At 41.5% G+C, this 21,002-nt stretch overlaps 3 protein-coding genes across 5 annotated transcripts in view; all 3 read left to right on the forward strand.

The window, feature by feature from the left end:
- The window catches only part of cnbpb (CCHC-type zinc finger, nucleic acid binding protein b), a 4,124-nt gene extending 1,891 nt beyond the window's left edge, over positions 1-2,233 (forward strand). For all 3 annotated transcript variants that reach the window (XM_069175575.1, XM_069175579.1, XM_069175565.1), the window contains 2 exons: positions 1-50; positions 1,228-2,233. The exon at positions 1-50 is cut by the window's left edge and continues 149 nt beyond it. In XM_069175575.1, coding sequence (XP_069031676.1) covers positions 1-50; positions 1,228-1,345 — 168 coding nt within the window. In that variant the 3' untranslated portion in view covers positions 1,346-2,233. The remainder of the gene's footprint in view (positions 51-1,227) is intronic.
- A 368-nt stretch (positions 2,234-2,601) lies between these two features.
- Positions 2,602-11,600, forward strand: isy1 (ISY1 splicing factor homolog). The gene is made up of 11 exons (XM_069175592.1): positions 2,602-2,720; positions 3,328-3,350; positions 3,795-3,846; positions 3,932-3,997; positions 5,039-5,081; positions 5,480-5,592; positions 9,677-9,794; positions 9,883-10,005; positions 10,189-10,310; positions 11,208-11,297; positions 11,414-11,600. The coding sequence occupies exons 1-11, from the start codon at positions 2,718-2,720 to the stop codon at positions 11,519-11,521; spliced, it is 861 nt and encodes a 286-aa protein (XP_069031693.1). The 5' UTR covers positions 2,602-2,717; the 3' UTR covers positions 11,522-11,600.
- A 531-nt stretch (positions 11,601-12,131) lies between these two features.
- On the forward strand, positions 12,132-20,313 carry LOC138213986 (haloacid dehalogenase-like hydrolase domain-containing 5). Its single transcript, XM_069175336.1, has 9 exons — positions 12,132-12,399; positions 12,574-12,765; positions 14,218-14,330; positions 15,374-15,467; positions 16,524-16,557; positions 17,698-17,872; positions 17,964-18,140; positions 19,652-19,817; positions 20,075-20,313. The coding sequence occupies exons 1-9, from the start codon at positions 12,343-12,345 to the stop codon at positions 20,258-20,260; spliced, it is 1,194 nt and encodes a 397-aa protein (XP_069031437.1). The 5' UTR covers positions 12,132-12,342; the 3' UTR covers positions 20,261-20,313.
- The last annotated feature ends 689 nt before the right edge of the window (positions 20,314-21,002 follow it).

The raw sequence follows: 21,002 nt of genomic DNA on the forward strand, positions 1-21,002 counted from the left end.
GGCGGCTTCGGACACATCCAGAAGTGCTGCGAGAAGGTCAAATGCTACAGGTAAACTAATGCTACAGGTAAACTAATGCTACTAGTAAGCTAATGCTACAGGTAAACTAATGCTACAGGTAAACTAATGCTACTAGTAAGCTAATGCTACAGGTAAACTAATGCTACAGCTAACCCTCCAGTCTAACCAGTTTGACCAGTATAAACCAATATAACCACAATAAACCAATATGACCAGTATAATCAGTCTGACCTATATTACTAGTATAAACCAGTATGACCAGTATAACCAGTATAAACAGTATAAACCAGTATAAACAGTATGACCAGTACAACCAGTATAAACCAGTATGAAGAGTAACCAGTATGACCTGTATAAACCAGTATAACCAGTATAAACAGTATGACCAGTATAAACCAGTATGAAGAGTAACCAGTATAAACCAGTACAACCAGTATGAACAGTATAAATTTGTATAAACCTGTATGACTAGTGTAAAACAGTATAAACCAGTATAACCAGTATGAACAGTATAAAACAGTATAACCAGTATAAACCAGTATAAAACAATATGACCAGTATAACCAGTATAAACCAGTATAACTAGTTTTACCAGTATAAAACAGTATGACCAGTATAAACCAGTATAACTAGTTTTACCAGTATAAAACAGTATGACCAGTATAAACCAGTATAAAACAATATGACCAGTATAACCAGTATAAACCAGTATAACTAGTTTTACCAGTATAAAACAGTATAACCAGTATAACTAGTTTTACCAGTATAAAACAGTATGACCAGTATAAACCAGTATAACTAGTTTTACCAGTATAAAACAGTATAACCAGTATAAACCAGTATAACTAGTTTTACCAGTATAAAACAGTATGACCAGTATAAACCAGTATAAAACAATATGACCAGTATAACCAGTATAAACCAGTATAACTAGTTTTACCAGTATAAAACAGTATAACCAGTATAAACCAGTATAACTAGTTTTACCAGTATAAAACAGTATGACCAGTATAACCAGTATAACTAGTTTTACCAGTATAAAACAGTATGACCAGTATAAACCAGTATAAAACAATATGACCAGTATAACCAGTATAAACCAGTATAACTAGTTTTACCAGTATAAAACAGTATGACCAGTATAAACCAGTATAACTAGTTTTACCAGTATAAAACAGTATGACCAGTATAACCATGTCCCTGCAGGTGCGGGGAGGTCGGCCATGTTGCGGTTCACTGCAGCAAAGCATCGGAGTTGAACTGTTATAACTGCGGGAAGTCAGGTCACCTGGCGAAGGAGTGCACCATCGAAGCTACCGCCTAGCTGACCCACCTGACTCCGCCCACCATCCCACACCTCTGCTTTCTCTTCTCATTCCCTCCGATCCTCCTCTTCTCATTGGTCCGGAGGCCTGTCAGTCAGCCTCGCAGCAGCCAATCAGAGCGGGTGGAGGAAGGCGGAGGGGCGGACACTAAGACACTCTTCTTTTCAAAGGAAAGTCAGAATCTGTGTTTTTAGTTTGGTAGCAGTGTCACCACGTACGAAGCTTTTTATCAGAATCCTTTCTGCCCAGCTGATTGCCTGAGGGTAAAAAAAAAAGACAAAAAGTCAAGCCCTCCCTCAGCCCAAAGGGGGCGGGGCGCTTCCAGTTAACTTTATTTAAGTTTGTCTGAGAGAAATGTGATTGGTTCCAGCAAACAGCCAATCGGCTCGCTAGACGAACAAGAAATCAGAGCCGGTCACAGCAGTCGACAAAATGAACATGAATTACTCACGTTACATGTTCGCTAACACCAACAATAACAACAATAAAACACCTTTTTCAAAACAAAAATTTTAATCGTGGAGGAGCAGAAAGTTTTCACAAAAGATCCAAATGTTATTTTTGTACAAAATGTCACGTAGAGCGAAAAATGTCCTTTGTTTGTAACACAGACTGAGTTTAACCTGAAAATAAAGTCCTGAGGAGGCATTCAGTCTGATCACTTCACAGCACAGACACGTTCCTCTTCACTCAGGAGAACAGTTCTCACCGCATTCCCCAGAGAACCGGCCGAGTGGAACAGATGAGCAGCAATGGAACAAGAACAGTGCTTTCGTGTTTAATCCATAAAGTGATGATCAACAAATCAAACTCACTTCATGCTCTCAGATTTCAACCAATCAGCAGTCAAACTGATATAAACTGAATAAACTGGTTTATTTTTAATATGTCAGTAGTTTATTAAGATGATGTGTCACGTTTATTCCCTCCAGGAAACATCAAGCAGGAAAATAAGTCTCAATAAAACACTGAAGCTGTGATTCAGACATTTATCTGACAATAAGTCTCCTGCAGCATTTCTGGAGCTTTCAGCCACATCACCTGGTTTTCATCATCAGGTTCAGTTCGCTCGGCTGCTGTTGAACTTTCAGAGAAAGTCGAGGAGTTCCTGTCCACATGGAATCCAGATTTTAGTGGTTTAAATTATTTTTTGAGTATTTTATTTTATTACATGATATTTCAACGGGCTCCTCCAGTAGGTGGCAGTAGTGTGACAGCAAAGACGCCAGGAAACCGGAAACAGCAGAAGAATTGGGTGATTTACTTCCTGTTACGAGTGTGCGTGTGTTGGTGGTTCGGACTCGGTTCGGTTCTTCCACAGACTACATTAAAGGTTTCTTCGGGTTCGGGACTGAAAGAGAAGCCGCGGAGATGGTGAGCAGCGACGGGCAGCGTGCTAATCCCATTAGCTTGTTAGCTTCACGGAGAGGAAACGGGTCCGTTAGGTAGGTAGGTAGGAATGAATAGTCAGCTGATGGAAAGTTTGGTGCTCATTTACTGTGTGCCGAACTGTTCCGAAACCATCAGTGATGAGACCAAACTCTTCACTGACCGTCCGAAGTGCTCGGAGACACTCTCCAGGATAAAGTGACAGAATGTTGAGTGGAGTCTGGTGGGAGCCGGCGACACGAACTATCCCGCTCCAAACTTAATGTTCAGTGAGTTTTATTGAAGGTTCAGTTCATGACGTGAAGTTTTAATTAGACTCATTTCTCCGTGTTTAATTTCAGGTAAAGATTTACTTTTTGAAGATTTAAGAAGTCCCAAATTAAAATAAGGTTAAAGTCACTGCGAGTCTAAACTCACAGCAAACAGAAAAGTCTTCATTGTATTGTGTTCATTATTGATTCCATCTGACATAAAACGCCTGATTTTCTTAAATGGAGTCTGGTGGGAGCAGGTCGCTTTACTTTCATGTATAAATAAATCAGCTGAAGAGTTTTCAGTTGTAACTGCTGTTTGTTTGTTTGTGTTTGTACAGGCGAGGAACGCTGAGAAGGCCATGTGAGTCCCTCTGTTTATAAACGGTCTCCCTGTCTGCCTGTCTGCCTGCCTGTCTGCCTGTCTGTCTGCCTGTCTGTCTGTCTGTAACAGGCGATGGATCAATGACACAACGAGCTTCAACTGTAATTTGAAGTCTTAGAGAGACTCTTATAGTTGCAGTCTTCAGCTCACCTGGTCAGTTGTCACGGTGACGAGGCTGACCTGTCAGGTGGATGAAGTTTAGTGACTCAGATATTAAAGTTTCAGATTTTTCACTGTTTCTGTTTTAGTTTAAATCTGAACGAGTTCTGCAGCCGTCACACTGAACTGGGTCACCTGTGTTCCATTGTGGTTCTACTGGGATCTGTGGTTCTGATGGGTTCGGTTTTGTCTGGTTCTGCTGGGGTCTGTGTGGTTCTGTTCTGTTGTTTTGTGGGTAACATGTCCCTCTACTGTGTCTCTCAGGACGGCCCTGGCCCGGTTCAGACAGGCTCAGCTGGAGGAGGGAAAAGTCAAGGTGAGGTACTACTGAAGACTGTCTGTCTCTCTGACCTGTCTGTCTCTCTGACCTGTCTCTCTCTCTTTGACTTGTCTGCCTGTAGGAGAGGAGACCTTTTCTGGCCTCAGAGTGCAGTGAACTTCCCAAAGCTGAAAAATGGAGACGACAGGTATTCACAGGCAGTACACATTGTAGCACACGCTGTAGTACACGCTGTAGTACACGCTGTAGTACACACTGTAGTACACGCTGTAGTTCACGTTGTAGTAGAAGTACTGCGGTAGTAGTCGTAGTACTGCGGTAGTAGTAGTACTGCAGTAGTTGTAGTAGTAGTACTGTAGTAGTAGTAGTAGTACTGCGGTATTAGTAGTAGTACTGCAGTAGTAGTAGTACTGTAGTGTAGTACTGCAGTAGTAGTAGTACGTAGAAGAACTACGTCTTCCTCCTGAAGTCAACCACCATCTCTCTGGTCTTGGCCACGTTCAGGAGCAGGTGATTCCTTCCCGCCCACTCCACAAAGTCCTCCACTACTGCCCTGTACTCCTCCTCCCGTCCATCCCTTATACACCGACCACTGACTCCTCCTCCCGTCCATCCCTTATACACTGACCACTGACTCCTCCTCCCGTCCATCCCTTATACACTGACCACTGCAGAGTCATCAGAGAACTTCTGCAGATGTCTTGACTCTGAGTTGTTCTGGAAGTCAGTGGTGTATAAGGTGAACAGGAAGGAGACAGAACAGTTCCCTGAGGAGCTCCAGTACCACTGACCACCGTATCAGACAGCACACTGTCCAGACGGACAAACTGTGGTCTGCCTGTCAGGTAGTCAGTGATCCAGGAGACGGTGGACGTGTCCACCCCCCCACCACCACCCCAACCTCCACCACCCACAGGGTCTCCCTCAGCAGCAGTGGTTGGATGGTGTTGAATGCACTGGAGAAATCAAAGAAAGTGATTCTCACAGAGTCACCGGTTCCATCCAGGTGAGACTGAGCTCGTTGCAGCAGGTAGATGATGGCATCGTCCACTCCCACATGAGGCTGGTACGCAAATTGCAGAGGGTCTAGAGAAGATTTCACCAGCGGCCTGAGGTGGGCCAAGACCAGCCTCTCCAGCACCTTCATCACATGAGATGTGGTAGTACTGTAGTAGTAGTACTGCAGTAGTAGTAGTAATAGTAACTGTTGACTGTGGGTTTTTTTCAGATCATCAGTGAGATCTCAAAGAAAGTCGCTCAGATCCAGAACGGTGAGTTTAGACCTGGATCCTGTCTCTCTGTCCCTGACCTGTCTCTCTGTCCCTGACCTGTCTGTCTGTCTCTGAACTGTCTGTCTCTCTGTCCCTGACCTGTCTGTCTGTCCCTGACCTGTCTGTCTGTCTCTGACCTGTCTACCTGTCTATCTCTGACCTGTCTCTCTGTCCCTGACCTGTCTGTCTGTCTTTGAACTGTCTGTCTCTCTGTCCCTGACCTGTATGTCTGTCCTGACCCATCTGTCTGTCTCTGACCTGTCTCTCTGTCTATCTCTGACCTGTCTCTCTGTCTATCTCTGACCCGTCTCTCTGTCCCTGACCCGTCTCTCTGTCCCTGGCCTGTCTCTCTGTCCCTGGCCTGTCTCTCTGTCCCTGACCCGTCTCTCTGCCTCCAGCTGGTCTCGGTGAGTTCAGGATTCGGGATCTGAACGATGAGATCAATAAGTTGCTCAGAGAAAAAGGTCACTGGGAGGTTCGGATCAGAGAGCTCGGAGGACCCGACTACGTGGTATTTATTACACAACGAGAACATCATACAACAATACACAACAATAACATCATACAACAATAACATCATACAACAATACACAACAATAACATCATACAACAATAACATCATACAACAATACACAACAATAACATCATACAACAATAACATCATACAACAATAACATCATACAACAATACACAACAATAACATCATACAACAACATCATACAACAATAACATCATACAACAACATCATACAACAATAACATCATACAACAACATCATACAACAAGGACATCATACAACAAGAACATCATACAATAATACACAACAAGAACATCATACAACAATACACAACAAGAACATCATACAACAATACACAACAAGAACATCATATAACAAGAACATCATACAACAATAACATCATACAACAATACACAACAAGAACATCATACAACAATACACAACAAGAACATCATATAACAAGAACATCATACAACAATAACATCATACAACAATACACAACAAGAACATCATACAACAATACACAACAAGAACATCATACAACAATAACATCATACAACAATAACATACAACAATACACAACAAGAACATTATACAACAAGAACATCATACAACAATACACAACAATAACATCATACAACAATACACAACAAGAACATCATACAACAATAACATCATACAACAATAACATACAACAATACACAACAAGAACATCACACAACAAGAACATCATACAACAAGAACATCATACAACAATAACATCATACAACAATACACAACAAGAACATCATACAACAAGAACATCATACAACATCATACAACAAGAACATCATACAACAAGAACATCATACAACAATACACAACAAGAACATCATACAACAAGAACATCATACAACAATACACAACAAGAACATCATACAACAAGAACATCATACAACAATACACAACAAGAACATCATACAACACGAACATCATACAACAATACACAACAAGAACATCATACAACAAGAACATCATACAACAATACACAACAAGAACATCATACAATAATACACAACAAGAACATCATACAACAAGAACATCATGCAACAATACACAAGAACATCATACAACAATAACATACAACAATACACAAGAACATCATACAACAAGAACATCATACAACAAGAACATCATACAACAAGAACATCATACAACAATACACAACAAGAACATCATACAACAATACACAACAAGAACATCATACAACAAGAACATCATACAACAAGAACATCATACAACAATACACAACAAGAACATCATACAACAATACACAACAAGAACATCATACAACAATACACAACAAGAACATCATACAACAAGAACATCATACAACAAGAACATCATACAACAAGAACATCATGCAACAAGAACATCATGCAACAAGAACATCATACAACAAGAACATCATGCAACAAGAACATCATACAACAAGAACATCATACAACAATACACAACAAGAACATCATACAACAAGAACATCATGCAACAAGAACATCATGCAACAAGAACATCATACAACAAGAACATCATACAACAAGAACATTATACAACAAGAACATCATGCAACAAGAACATCACACAACAAGAACATCATACAACAAGAACATCATACAACAAGAACATCATGCAACAAGAACATCATACAACAATACACAACAAGAACATCATACAATAATAACATCACACAACAATACACAACAATAACATCATCCAACAATACACAACAAGAAGATCATACAACAAGAAGATCATACAACAATAACATCATACAACAATACACAACAAGAACATCATACAACAATACACAACAAGAACATCACACAACAATATACAACAAGAACATCATACAACAAGAACATCATACAACAATACACAACAAGAACATCATACAACAATACACAACAAGAACATCATACAACAAGAACATCATACAACAAGAAGATCATACAACAATAACATCATACAACAATACACAACAATAACATCATACAACAATACACAACAAGAACATCACACAACAATACACAACAAGAACATCACACAACAAGAACATCATACAACAATACACAACAAGAACATCATACAACAATATACAACAAGAACATCATACAACAAGAACATCATACAACAATACACAACAAGAACATCATACAACAAGAACATCATACAACAATACACAACAAGAACATCATACAATAATACACAACAAGAACATCATACAATAATAACATCACACAACAATACACAACAATAACATCATCCAACAATACACAACAAGAAGATCATACAACAAGAAGATCATACAACAATAACATCATACAACAATACACAACAAGAACATCACACAACAAGAACATCACACAACAATACACAACAAGAACATCATACAACAATATACAACAAGAACATCATACAACAAGAACATCATACAACAAGAAGATCATACAACAATAACATCATACAACAATACACAACAAGAACATCATACAACAATACACAACAAGAACATCATACAACAAGAACATCATACAACAAGAAGATCATACAACAATAACATCATACAACAATACACAACAAGAACATCATACAACAATACACAACAAGAACATCATACAACAAGAACATCATACAACAAGAAGATCATACAACAATAACATCATACAACAATACACAACAAGAACATCATACAACAATACACAACAAGAACATCACACAACAAGAACATCACACAACAATACACAACAAGAACATCATACAACAATATACAACAAGAACATCATACAACAATATACAACAAGAACATCATACAACAAGAACATCATACAACAATACACAACAAGAACATCATACAACAATACACAACAAGAACATCATACAATAATAACATCACACAACAATACACAACAATAACATCATCCAACAATACACAACAAGAAGATCATACAACAAGAAGATCATACAACAATAACATCATACAACAATACACAACAAGAACATCACACAACAAGAACATCACACAACAATACACAACAAGAACATCATACAACAATATACAACAAGAACATCATACAACAAGAACATCATACAACAATACACAACAAGAACATCATACAACAATACACAACAAGAACATCATACAACAATAACATCATACAACAATACACAACAATAACATCATACAACAAGAACATCATACAACAATAACATCATACAACAATACACAACAAGAACATCATACAACAATAACATCATACAACAATACACAATAACATCATACAACAATAACATCATACAACAATACACAATAACATCATACACAATAACATCATACAACAATACACAACAAGAACATCATACAACAAGAACATCATACAACAAGAACATCATACAACAACACACAACAATAACATCATACAACAATAATATCATACAACAATAACATCATACAACAAGAACATCATACAACAATAACATCATACAACAATACACAACAAGAACATACAACAATACACAACAAGAACATTATACAACAATAACATCATACAACAATACACAACAAGAACATCATACAACAAGAACATCATACAACAATAACATCATACAACAAGAACATCATACAAGAACATCATACAACAATAACATCATACAACAAGAACATCATACAACAATGCACAACAAGAACATCATACAACAAGAACATCATACAACAATACACAACAATAACATCATACAACAAGAACATCATACAACAATACACAACAAGAACATCACACAACAAGAACATCATACAACAATACACAACAAGAACATCACACAACAAGAACATCATACAACAATACACAACAAGAACATCACACAACAAGAACATCATACAACAATACACAACAAGAACATCGTACAACAAGAAGATCATACAACAATAACATCATACAACAATACACAAGAACATCATACAACAAGAACATCATACAACAATACACAACAACCTGTTGATGGTTACCATGACGACCTGCTGATGGAGACTTGTGTTGTTCCAGCGCTTCGGCCCGAGGATGTTGGACCACGAGGGGAAGGAGGTTCCGGGGAACCGCGGCTACAAATACTTCGGAGCAGCCAGAGACCTGCCGGGAGTCCGAGAGCTGTTCGAGAAGGAGCGTACGTATTCCTGCTTTATATCTGCATCACTTCCTGTTTCACATCAGACCCTCTGGTCATTGGTCCTAACTGGTCATATGACTTCCAGCTGCCCCAGCACTGAGGAAGACGAGGGCGGAGCTGATGAAGGACGTGGACGCAGAATATTACGGCTACAGGGACGAAGATGACGGCGTGCTGCTTCCTCTGGAGACGCAGTACGAGAAACAAGGTGATATTATCTCTAATCTGGAGAGGTGATGATGTTGAAGGTGATGATGATAATCTGGAGAGATGATGGTGATTGGGGACTATAATACAGAAATGTCAGATTGAAATAAAAAGGTGTGTGTGTGTGTGTGTGTGTGTGTGTGTGTGTGTGTGTGTGTGTGTGTGTGTGTGTGTGTTTATATAGCCATGTTGGAGGCGGTGCAGAAGTGGAGAACAGAGAAGGAGTCTCGTCTGTCTGGAGAGAAACAACCACAGGAGGAAGAGGAGGATGAAGAGGAGAGCATCTACACCGTCCACAACGAGGAGGTGAACCAACTCTCTCAGCCAATCAGCTTTTAGCTGACCTCACACACCCCCTTTTGATCTGATCTGTGATTCTGATGGTTCCTCAGAGTTCTAACAGGAGGGTTCCTCAGGGTTCTAACAGCAGGTTCCTCAGGGTTCTAATAGGAAGGTTTCTCAGGGTTCAAACAGGAAGTTTCCTAAAGTGTTCTAGCAGGAAAGTTGCTCAGGGTTCTAACAGGAAGGTTCCTCAGGGTTTTAACAAGAAGGTTCCTAAGTGTTCTAACAGGAAGGTTTCTCAGGGTTCTAGCAGCAGGTTCCTCAGGGTTCTAGCAGGAAGGTTCCTCAGTGTTCTGACAGTAGGTTCCTCAGGGTTTCTAACAGGAAGGTTCATCTGTTTCTAACAGGCTTTTAACAGGACGGTTCCTCAGTGTTTTAACAGGAAGGTTCCTCAGGCTTCTAGCAGCAGGTTCCTCAGGGTTCTAGCAGGAAAGTTGCTCAGGGTTTTAACAGTAAGGTTCCTCAGGGTTCTAACAGGAAGGTTCCTCGGTGTTCTAACAGTAGGTTCCTCAGGGTTCTAACAGGAAGGTTCTAGCAGGAAGGTTCCTCAGAGTTCTAACAGGAAGGTTCCTCAGAGTTCTAACAGGAAGGTTCCTCTGTGTTCTAACAGGAAGGTTCCTCAGGTTTCTAGCAGCAGGTTCCTCAGGGTTCTAACAGGAAGGTTTCTCAGGATTCTAACAGGAAAGTTCCTCAGGGTTCTAACAGGAATGTTCCTCAGAGTTCTAACAGGAAGGTTCCTCTGTTCTAACAGCAGGTTCCTCTGACCTTCAGTCAGAGAACAGAACGTGGTTCCTTGTTCTTTTGTTCTGATGAGTTCTGTATTTGAGGTCAATGTGCGTTTGTTTTTGTGTGTATGTTCAGCCTGATGATGAGGAGAGCCGGGAGGAGCAGGAGGGAGAGGAGGGCGGGGTCACCTTCATCGCACACGTACCTGTTCCCTCGCAGAGGGAGGTGAGTCAGACACACGCTGAGACGTCCTCGCAGAGCAGAGACGTCCTCACATTTCAAAATAAAGAAAACCTGTCTCTCTGTCTCTGACCTGTCTGTCCCCCACCTGTCTGTCCCAGGTGGAGGAAGCTCTGGTCAGGAGGAAGAAGATGGAGTTGTTGCAACGTTACGCCAGCGAGACTCTTCAGGCTCAAAGTCAAGAAGCAAGAACTCTGCTGGGACTCTGACCTGTCTGTCCCCCACCTGTCTGTCTGTCTCTAGATGTAAATCTTTTGTACTGCTCCTCTCATTAAAACCTTCAGTTGAGTTTGTGGTTCCTTCAGATGTTCTTGGTTCTTTAACGTTCTCCAACAGACATCAGGTTCTGTCAGTGTGGAGACGCTCCAACAGCAGCGTCTCTGTCTCATGTCTCTGTCTGTCTCTTGTCTTTGTCGAGCTCATGTCTGTCTCTTGTCTGTCTGTCTTATGTCTGTCTGTATCATCTCTGTCTCTGTCTCTGTCGCTGTCTGTCTCGTGGTTCCAATCTGCCTGCTGATTGGTAGATTGGTGGCCCTCTGCAACATGTGGTTGGCTGATTAACAGCTGAATGCTGCACGTGATGTCATGTGAGGAGAGAAGTGTCAGCTGCATCTCATCAGTTGTGTGTGTGTGGGTGGGTGTGTGGGTGGGGCTTTAGACTCATCTTTAGACTCAGTCATGTAACTCCACCTGTTGATTAGGTATTGATCAGCTGTTGATCTTTGATCAGTGTTTGGTTCTATTGGATAAAGTTCTGCAGCACAAACTGATTTTTTAAAGGGTCAGTCTGCTTTATTTCCTCCTGCTGAGTGTCTCTGTGGGTCAACAATAACAAAGAAACAACAACACAACCAGAACAAACAAGAGCTGACAGACACCAACAAAAATGACAACAGATAACACCAACATCAGGCTCCGTGTCATCACTGATGAATAAACATCAGGGACTGTCAGGCTGAAGCCCCGCCTCGGTGACATCACAGCTGGGTGGTATAAAGCAGCAGCAGACTGTCGGAGGACAGACGGAGTAATGTGGTGTCAAAGAGTCCTGAAGGAGACGGTCCGACACCTGAGCACCAGGAGACAGGTGAGGGGGGGGGGACTTGGCGGACTCTGAGGACCTGGGGGACTCTGAGGGACCTGGACTATGAGGACTTGGACTCAAACTAATGACTGATTGGCTTTAAAATTTCACTTTGTTTGAATGGACATAAACCTGTGTCTGTCTCTGTCTGTCTGTCTCTCTCTGTGTCTCCGTCAGGTGGGCGTCCTCTTCGATGTGGATGGTGTCCTCCTCCGTGGAGGTTCTGTGATTCCGGCGGCTCGACGAGCTTTTAGGAAACTTGTCGATCAAAACAACAACTTCCTGTTTCCTGTCGTGTTCGTCACCAACGCAGGAAGCTGTCAGAAACACGACAAGGCTCAGCAGCTGTCTCACCTGCTGGACGTCCAGGTAGGACAGATAGAACATCAGAACAGAACCTGACAATACAACTTTACAACGGAACCTTAGAACAGAACCTGACAACAGAACTTTAAAACAGAACCTTACAATAAAGCCTTACAACAGAACCTTACAATAGAACCTTACAATAGAACCTTACAACAAAACCTTACAATAGAACCTTATAATATAACCTTACAACAGAACCTTACAATATAACTTTACAATAGAACCTTACAACAAAACCTTACAATAGAACCTTATAATATAACCTTACAACAGAACCTTACAATAGAACTTTACAATAGAAACTCATAACAGAACCTTATAATAAAAACGTAAAATAGAACCTCATAACAGAACCTTAAAAGAGAACCTGAGAACAGAATCTGACAACAGAACTTTACAACATAACCTTACAATAAAACCTGACAATAGAACCTCATAACAGAACCTTACAATAGAACTTCACAATAGAACCTTACAACAGACCTTTAAAATAGAACTTTACAACAGAACCACAGAACGGAACCTTACAATAGAACCTTACAAAAGAACCTGACAACAGAACTTTACAACAGAACCATAGAACGGAACCTTACAACAGAACCTGACAATAGAACCTGACAACAGAACCTTACAACATAACCTTACAATAGAACTTTACAACGGAACCTTACAATAGAACCTGACAATAGAACCTTACAACAGAACTTTACAACATAACCTTACAATAAAACCTTACAACAGAACCTTACAACAGAACATAATAGAACCGTACAACAGAACCTTACAACAGAAGCTTACAACAGAACCTGACAATACAAACTCATAACAGAGCCTCACAACAGAACCTTATAATAGAACCTTACAATATAACCTAAAAATAAACCCTTACAATAGAACCTCACAGCAGAACCTTACAATAGAACCTCAAAACAGAACCTTACAACAGAACCTTATAACGGAACCTAACAATGGAACATTACAATAGAACCTTATAACAGAACCTTACAACGGAACCTTACAACAGAACCTTACAATAAAACCTTACAACAGAACCTTACAACAGAACATAATAGAACCGTACAACAGAACCTTACAACAGAAGCTTACAACAGAACCTGACAATACAAACTCATAACAGAGCCTCACAACAGAACCTTATAATAGAACCTTACAATATAACCTAAAAATAAACCCTTACAATAGAACCTCACAGCAGAACCTTACAATAGAACCTCAAAACAGAACCTTACAACAGAACCTTATAACGGAACCTAACAATGGAACATTACAATAGAACCTTATAACAGAACCTTACAACAGAACCTTATAATAGAACCTTACAACAGAACCAGCTGTTTTTTCGACATGTTTATTTATTTCATTGTGTTGTGTGTTTAATGTTTTGCTGTGCTCTGATTGGCCGACACAGTCATGTGACCTGTCTCTCTGTAGATTGCCCCGGAGCAGGTGGTTCTTTCCCACAGTCCTTTGCAAATGATGAAGAGTTTCCATGACAAATGCGTCCTGGTGTCAGGCCAGGGACCGGTCACCCACATCGCCCAAACGTATCCTTCACAGATGACCTCTGACCCCTGACCTGGTCAAGTCAGCTCTGTGTGTATTACCTCCACAAACTGTTTATAAAAGAGTTCGTAGCTTCAGGTCTGTAAAATGGTTCTGATCCAGAAGTGTCTTCAGCTGCAATACCAGCGAGTGCCACTAGAGGTCGGCTCCAAAAAGCCTCCGGCTCCATAGACTCCCATTCAACTTCTCTCATCAAATCCAAAGTGAATAAAATGTGTCCATCAGTTATCTCGGTGTTGTTAGCTAAAGTCACTCCTTCTTATTAGTTTTCTGGAGGTCCATCTGAAAATAATCCCTCATTCATTAGAAAAGAAGATTCAAGAAGACCTGTTTTTGGGGGCGTGTCTGTTTGATTGACAGGCCTGTGGTGCAGTCTGGTTACAGCTATCGGTGGGCGGGACGTAGTATCGTCAGGTTTCCGATCAGATCGGTCAGATCCACCGCTGGCTCCTCCCCCAGCTCGTCCAAATATGGTCACTTCCTGCTCCAAACCGCTCCGAACTATCAAGATGGTGACGGACAGAATCTGAACTGGAGGATTCATAACGTTCACAAACCAACGATGACATCACTGATGGTTAATGACCCCACTGATGGTTGATGACATCACTGATGGTTGATGACATCACTGCTTCATGATTTAACGCCACCCTGATATTTTAATCTGCAACATGTCGCCCTTTAGATCGACTCAAAGATCAGAGTTTTAAAAGTCTAACACAAAAAGCATCATAAGGACATCATGTGAAATATTAAACACACGTTTACTGTTGATTCTAAATATTAAAGTTTATTAAATGATTCAAACAGAAAATATAAACAATTCAATATATGTTTCATAATATGCACTAATGAGGTCACCAAGGTTCATCTGCATTCAGACTGATCAGTGATTCAGCTGGTTGATCAGCTGTTTGATAAACTGTTTGATCAGTGAGTCAGCTGGTTGATCAGCTGTTTAATCTGTGATATCCCTTTTTTAAAGTCTGATCTGAGTGTTGGACTCCTTAGCTGTCTTCTTCAGTTATGGTTTTCAGAAGGTGGTGACCATCGAGCAGCTCAGAGAGCAGCACCCCCTGCTGGACATGGTGGACCACAACAGGAAGCCCACTTCACCTGTGAGTACTGCAGACGAGCCTTTAAAGTTTAGATCCAGTTGTGGTTTGAACCATCATTAGTAAATAGACTGTAAACGTTCTGCAGGCAGCTGAGCTCTTGTTTAAAACCAGTGACAGAGAGTCTTATTGATAACAGTTGATACCTGAGCATCAATAAATCATCTACAGATCAATAAAGCTGTTGTTACTCACGCTGATGCTTTTTATTCTTTTAGTCAAACTTTTACTTCCAGATGTGTTAAAGACTGAACTGAACATTTAAACCAGTTTAACATGGTGATGGAGTCCAGGTCTGACAGTAAAAACAGGAACATACATGTTCTGCAGCACAAACAAACAAACAAACAAACAAACAGCCCGCCTTACGAACTGATCATTTAAAGTGAAAACTAAAGTGAACATGTCACAGTTGATGTTTAACTGTTCTGTAAAATCTCATCATCACTTTTATTAAACAATCTCTTCGTCTGATTAGTAAACTCATCGTTAGCTTATGTGCATCGACTTACAGTTCTCAGCATGCATTGAATTAAGGTTTAACTCCTGTTTGAGAGTGAATCTGTGACGGACGTCGTCTGTGTCTCTTTATTAACTTGTTTTTTTTAGAACCAATCAGACTGAAATGAACACGACCTTCAAACTCTTACTCTTCCTGCTTCACAGCAACCGTCGGCACCAAAACTGTTTCACTCAATAAATTATGTTTCATAACAGAAAACAATTTTCAGTTTAATGTCTTGATATTTATGTTTCTTCGTTCAGAGCTCTGCTGTCAGACCTTGAACATCCAGCCGATCAGTTTCAGAAAACATCAGCTCACCTGAGTGTCCACGTTGTATCACTAACATTTCCCCACTGGCTCCGCCCATAGTTCCAGGGCTGCCTCAGACTTTACAACAATAATATCGCTCTGTCCAAGTTTGGTGGTTTTACAAACACGAACTTCAGAGGCAGTTTTATTTCTAACTTCCTGATTTATTATAAATATTTTTGATGTTTAACTGAACGGAATGTGCTCACTATTTGTTTGTTTTTGTGTTTGTTTGTTTGTTTCAGTCCTCTCCTCTGCAGAGTCTCCCCCAGATACAAGGTAACTATTAAACTATTATCCATATTGGATAATCCTGACCACCCTCTCCACCTGCTGCAGGGACAGAGGAGGACGTTCTCCAAAAGATTCCTCCAGCTGCTGTCACAAGGACAGATACAGGAGATCATTCCTGATACAGGAGATCATTCCAGATACAGGAGATCATTCCAGATACAGGAGATCATTCCTGATACAGGAGATCATTCCAGATACAGGAGATCATTCCTGATACAGGAGATCATTCCAGATACAGAAGATCATTCCAGATACAGAAAATCATTCCTGATACAGGAGATCATTCCTGATACAAGAGATCATTCCTGATACAGAAGATCATTCCTGATACAGGAGATCATTCCAGATACAGGAGATCATTCCAGATACAGAAAATCATTCCTGATACAGGAGATCATTCCTGATACAGGAGATCATTCTTGATACAAGAGATCATTCCTGATACAGAAAATCATTCCTGATACAGGAGATCATTCCTGATACAGGAGATCATTCCAGATACAGAAGATCATTCCTGATACAGGAGATCATTCCAGATACAGGAGATCATTCCAGATACAGAAAATCATTCCTGATACAGGAGATCATTCCTGATACAGGAGATCATTCCTGATACAAGAGATCATTCCTGATACAGAAGATCATTCCTGATACAGGAGATCATTCCAGATACAGGAGATCATTCCTGATACAGGAGATCATTCCTGCCGACCGCAATTAGACTATACAATAACTCACCTCTGGCAAAATCTATCACATAACAATAACACTGTTGTCTGTGTTTCTTGGTTGTTTGTATATAATATATATAGATATATACTGTACTGTATATACTGTGCATTTTATGTTTAATATTTTTACTGCTATTTTACTGCTATTTTATTGCTTTCTATTATTCTATTATTATCTGTTGCTTCCTGTATGCTGCTGGAGCAAACAAATTTCCCCTCTGGGATTAATAAAGTAACGACCTAACCTAACCTAACCTAACCTAACCTAACGTCTGTCAGACTGTAGACACCGGGGGGCGCTGAACAGATGGGTGATAGCGCCCTCTACCTATCGTTTATATTTACTTGCTTTCACTCTGGTGAATTTCCTCACTGATTTTCTGTGTTGCCATAGCGATCATTCTGTTTGGGGAGCCAATCAGATGGGAGACCAACCTGCAGCTGCTGATGGACGTGCTCCTGACCAATGGGAGACCTGGTTGTGAGTACGACACCCAGCTGTCGACCCAGCTGCCCGTCCTCGCCTGCAACATGGACCTGCTGTGGATGGCCGAGGCTCCATCACCACGGTAACAACTAGACACCTGCTGTTGGCTGTCAGGTGGAGGGCGGGACTCCCTGATATCGCTGCTGACACGTGACCCTGCTGTGTTGCCGCAGGTTCGGTCATGGGATGTTCCTGCTGTGTCTGGAGTCAGTCTACAGGAAGTTGACAGGTCGACAGCTGCAGTACGAGGCGCTGCTGGGAAAACCCGGCCTGCTCACGTACCAGTACGCCGAGCAGGTGCTCCGGCGCCAGAACCACAACCGCAAGCTCACCACCGTCTACGCTGTTGGGTAACCAAATCGTCTGTAACACCGTCAGTAACACCGTCTGATCGTCAGTAACACCGTCAGTAACACCGTCTGATCGTCAGTAACATCGTCAGTAACAACGTCTGATCGTCAGCAACACCGTCGGTAACAACGTCTGATCGTCTGTAACACCGTCAGTAACACCGTCTGATCATCAGTAACACCGTCAGTAACAACGTCTGATCGTCAGCAACACCGTCTGATCGTCTGTAACAAGGTCAGTAACATGTCTGATCGTCTGTAACACCATCAGTAACAACGTCTGATCATCTGTAACACCGTCAGTAACACGTCTGATCGTCTGTAACACCATCAGTAACGTCTGATCATCTGTAACACCGTCAGTAACACGTCTGATCGTCTGTAACACCATCAGTAACAACGTCTGATCGTCTGTAACACCGTCAGTAACACGTCTGATCGTCTGTAACATCGTCAGTAACAACGTCTGATCGTCTGTAACACCATCAGTAACACATCTGATCGTCTGTAACAACGTCAGTAACACGTCTGATCGTCTGTAACATCGTCAGTAACAACGTCTGATCGTCTGTAACATCGTCAGTAACAACGTCTGATCGTCTGTAACATCGTCAGTAACAACGTCTGATCGTCTGTAACATCGTCAGTAACAACGTCTGATCGTCTGTAACATCGTCAGTAGCAACGTCTGATCGTCTGTAACATCGTCAGTAACAACGTCTGATCGTCTGTAACAACGTCAGTAACAACGTCTGATCGTCAGCAACACCGCCAGTAACACGTCTGATCGTCTGTAACGTCAGTAACACGTCTGATCGTCTGTAACAACGCCAGTAACACGTCTGATCGTCTGTAACGTCAGTAACACGTCTGATCGTCTGTAGCGTCAGTAACAACGTCTGATCGTCTGTAACAACGCCAGTAACACGTCTGATCGTCTGTAACATCGTCAGTAACTACGTCTGATCGTCTGTAACACCATCAGTAACAACGTCTGATCGTCTGTAACACCATCAGTAACAACGTCTGATCGTCTGTAACACCATCAGTAACAACGTCTGATCGTCTGTAACACCATCAGTAACAACGTCTGATCATCTGTAACACCGTCAGTAACATGTCTGATCGTCTGTAACATCGTCAGTAACTACGTCTGATCGTCTGTAACAACGTCTGATCGTCAGCAACACTGCCAGTAACACGTCTGATCGTCTGTAACGTCAGTAACAACGTCTGATCGTCTGTAACAACGTCAGTAACACGTCTGATCGTCTGTAACATCGTCAGTAACAACGTCTGATCGTCTGTAACAACGTCAGTAACACGTCTGATCGTCTGTAACATCGTCAGTAACAACGTCTGATCGTCTGTAACGTCAGTAACAACGTCTGATCGTCTGTAACAACGCCAGTAACACGTCTGATCGTCTGTAACGTCAGTAACAACGTCTGATCGTCTGTAACACCGTCAGTACAGTCCGATAACCAAACTTCCTTGTTTTTGTTGCTTAGGGACAACCTAATGACGGACATCTATGGCGCTAATGTGTACAACCGTTACTTGGCTCACCAGCACGCTGCCATGACAAACACCTCCAAGCTGGTTGCCCAGGGAACAGGGAGTCCTGTGATGATGGAAGAGGATCTGCTGTCTGCTGCTCAATGTCGCTCCCTACTGGTACGTAGATAATTTGTTTTATTTTCATCCTTTTATTGCATCAGTCAGATGGTTCTCTTTAAACCAGTCCAATGTATCACAGATGGAAATATTCAGATGGGCTGGACACAAAATTAAAACATAAAACCATGCAACAGCATTTTCAGCCCTTCACAATAAAAGCTTTTGGAGAGATTGCAACAGTGCGATACATTCACCGACCTCGGACACCAACAGCTGCTCCCAACTGTTAACACGTCTTCTCTACCTGCCCTCAGGTGTGCACAGGTGTCTATAACCCTCACTCGCCATTGCCTGGCGACAAGAACAGCGGCGTCACAGAGACGGTGTTCCACGGTCACCGGGACCTGGTCCTGGAGCCAGATTTGGTGGAGCCGAGTCACGTGGTGGAGGACGTGGAGGCTGCCGTCGACCTGCTGCTGCAGGAGGAGAGCTCGGTTTGACCTTTGACCTCAGACGTGTTTGGGGCTGCAGATGATTTCGACCTGCTTTTATATTTTCTACAGCAGCTGACCGCCAGTGAGCTGGACGGTTAATAAACAAATAAATAATAATAATAATAATAATAATCTGATGAACTGTTGTGTAACTGATTTATGGACCGAACATCTGGATGGAAACTAAAGGAAACGTTCCTCGTTGGTAAAGTGGTGAAGTTCTGGGTTCTAGGTTCTGGGTTCCGGCTTCGAACCTCGTCTGGGGCGAGTTTGTTCTCCTCATGCCTGTGTGGGTTCTCTCTATGTTCTCTCCGGATTCTCTCTAGGTTCTATGTGGGTTCTCTCCGAGTTCTATCTAGGTTCTCTGTGGGTTCTCTCTAAGTTCTCTCAGTCAGCTGGGATAGGCTCCGCCCTCCTGTGACCCCACTCAGGATAAAGTGGGTGTAGATAATGGCTGGATGGAAAATTAAACGTTTGAGTGTCTTTTAAAAGATGTTTTGGGGGCTTCATTAAACAGAAACCTGATAGAACCCTCCCATATCAGACACTGATGTACTTTAAACAGTACCAGCAACAGCGCACTCTGGTGATGACAGGTTCAGAGCAAAGACATGTTGAAATTAATCAAATTTGATATGTAAAAACGAAGTAATGTAAATGTGAAGGGATAAATATAAACATAACAACAATACATTTTTATTCAGTCTTTATCCCCGCACTTGATTTTAAGACAGATCTTTTACTGGAT

This window comes from Embiotoca jacksoni, unplaced genomic scaffold (assembly GCF_022577435.1).
Source record: "Embiotoca jacksoni isolate LCO1_2020_lvr unplaced genomic scaffold, fEmbJac1.0.p SCAF_104, whole genome shotgun sequence".
NCBI lineage: Eukaryota > Metazoa > Chordata > Actinopteri > Embiotocidae > Embiotoca > Embiotoca jacksoni.

Bases quoted from the DNA above. Each gene is read 5' to 3' on its own strand.
- isy1 (XM_069175592.1), top strand. The intron at 3,351-3,794 runs GTGAGTCCCTCT...TGTGTCTCTCAG, and splicing joins AGGAACGCTGAGAAGGCCAT to GACGGCCCTGGCCCGGTTCA. The intron at 5,593-9,676 runs GTATTTATTACA...GTGTTGTTCCAG, and splicing joins TCGGAGGACCCGACTACGTG to CGCTTCGGCCCGAGGATGTT.
- LOC138213986 (XM_069175336.1), top strand. From the start codon at position 12,343: ATGTGGTGTCAAAGAGTCCTGAAGGAGACGGTCCGACACCTGAGCACC. The intron at 12,400-12,573 runs GTGAGGGGGGGG...TGTCTCCGTCAG, and splicing joins ACCTGAGCACCAGGAGACAG to GTGGGCGTCCTCTTCGATGT. The intron at 12,766-14,217 runs GTAGGACAGATA...GTCTCTCTGTAG, and splicing joins CTCACCTGCTGGACGTCCAG to ATTGCCCCGGAGCAGGTGGT.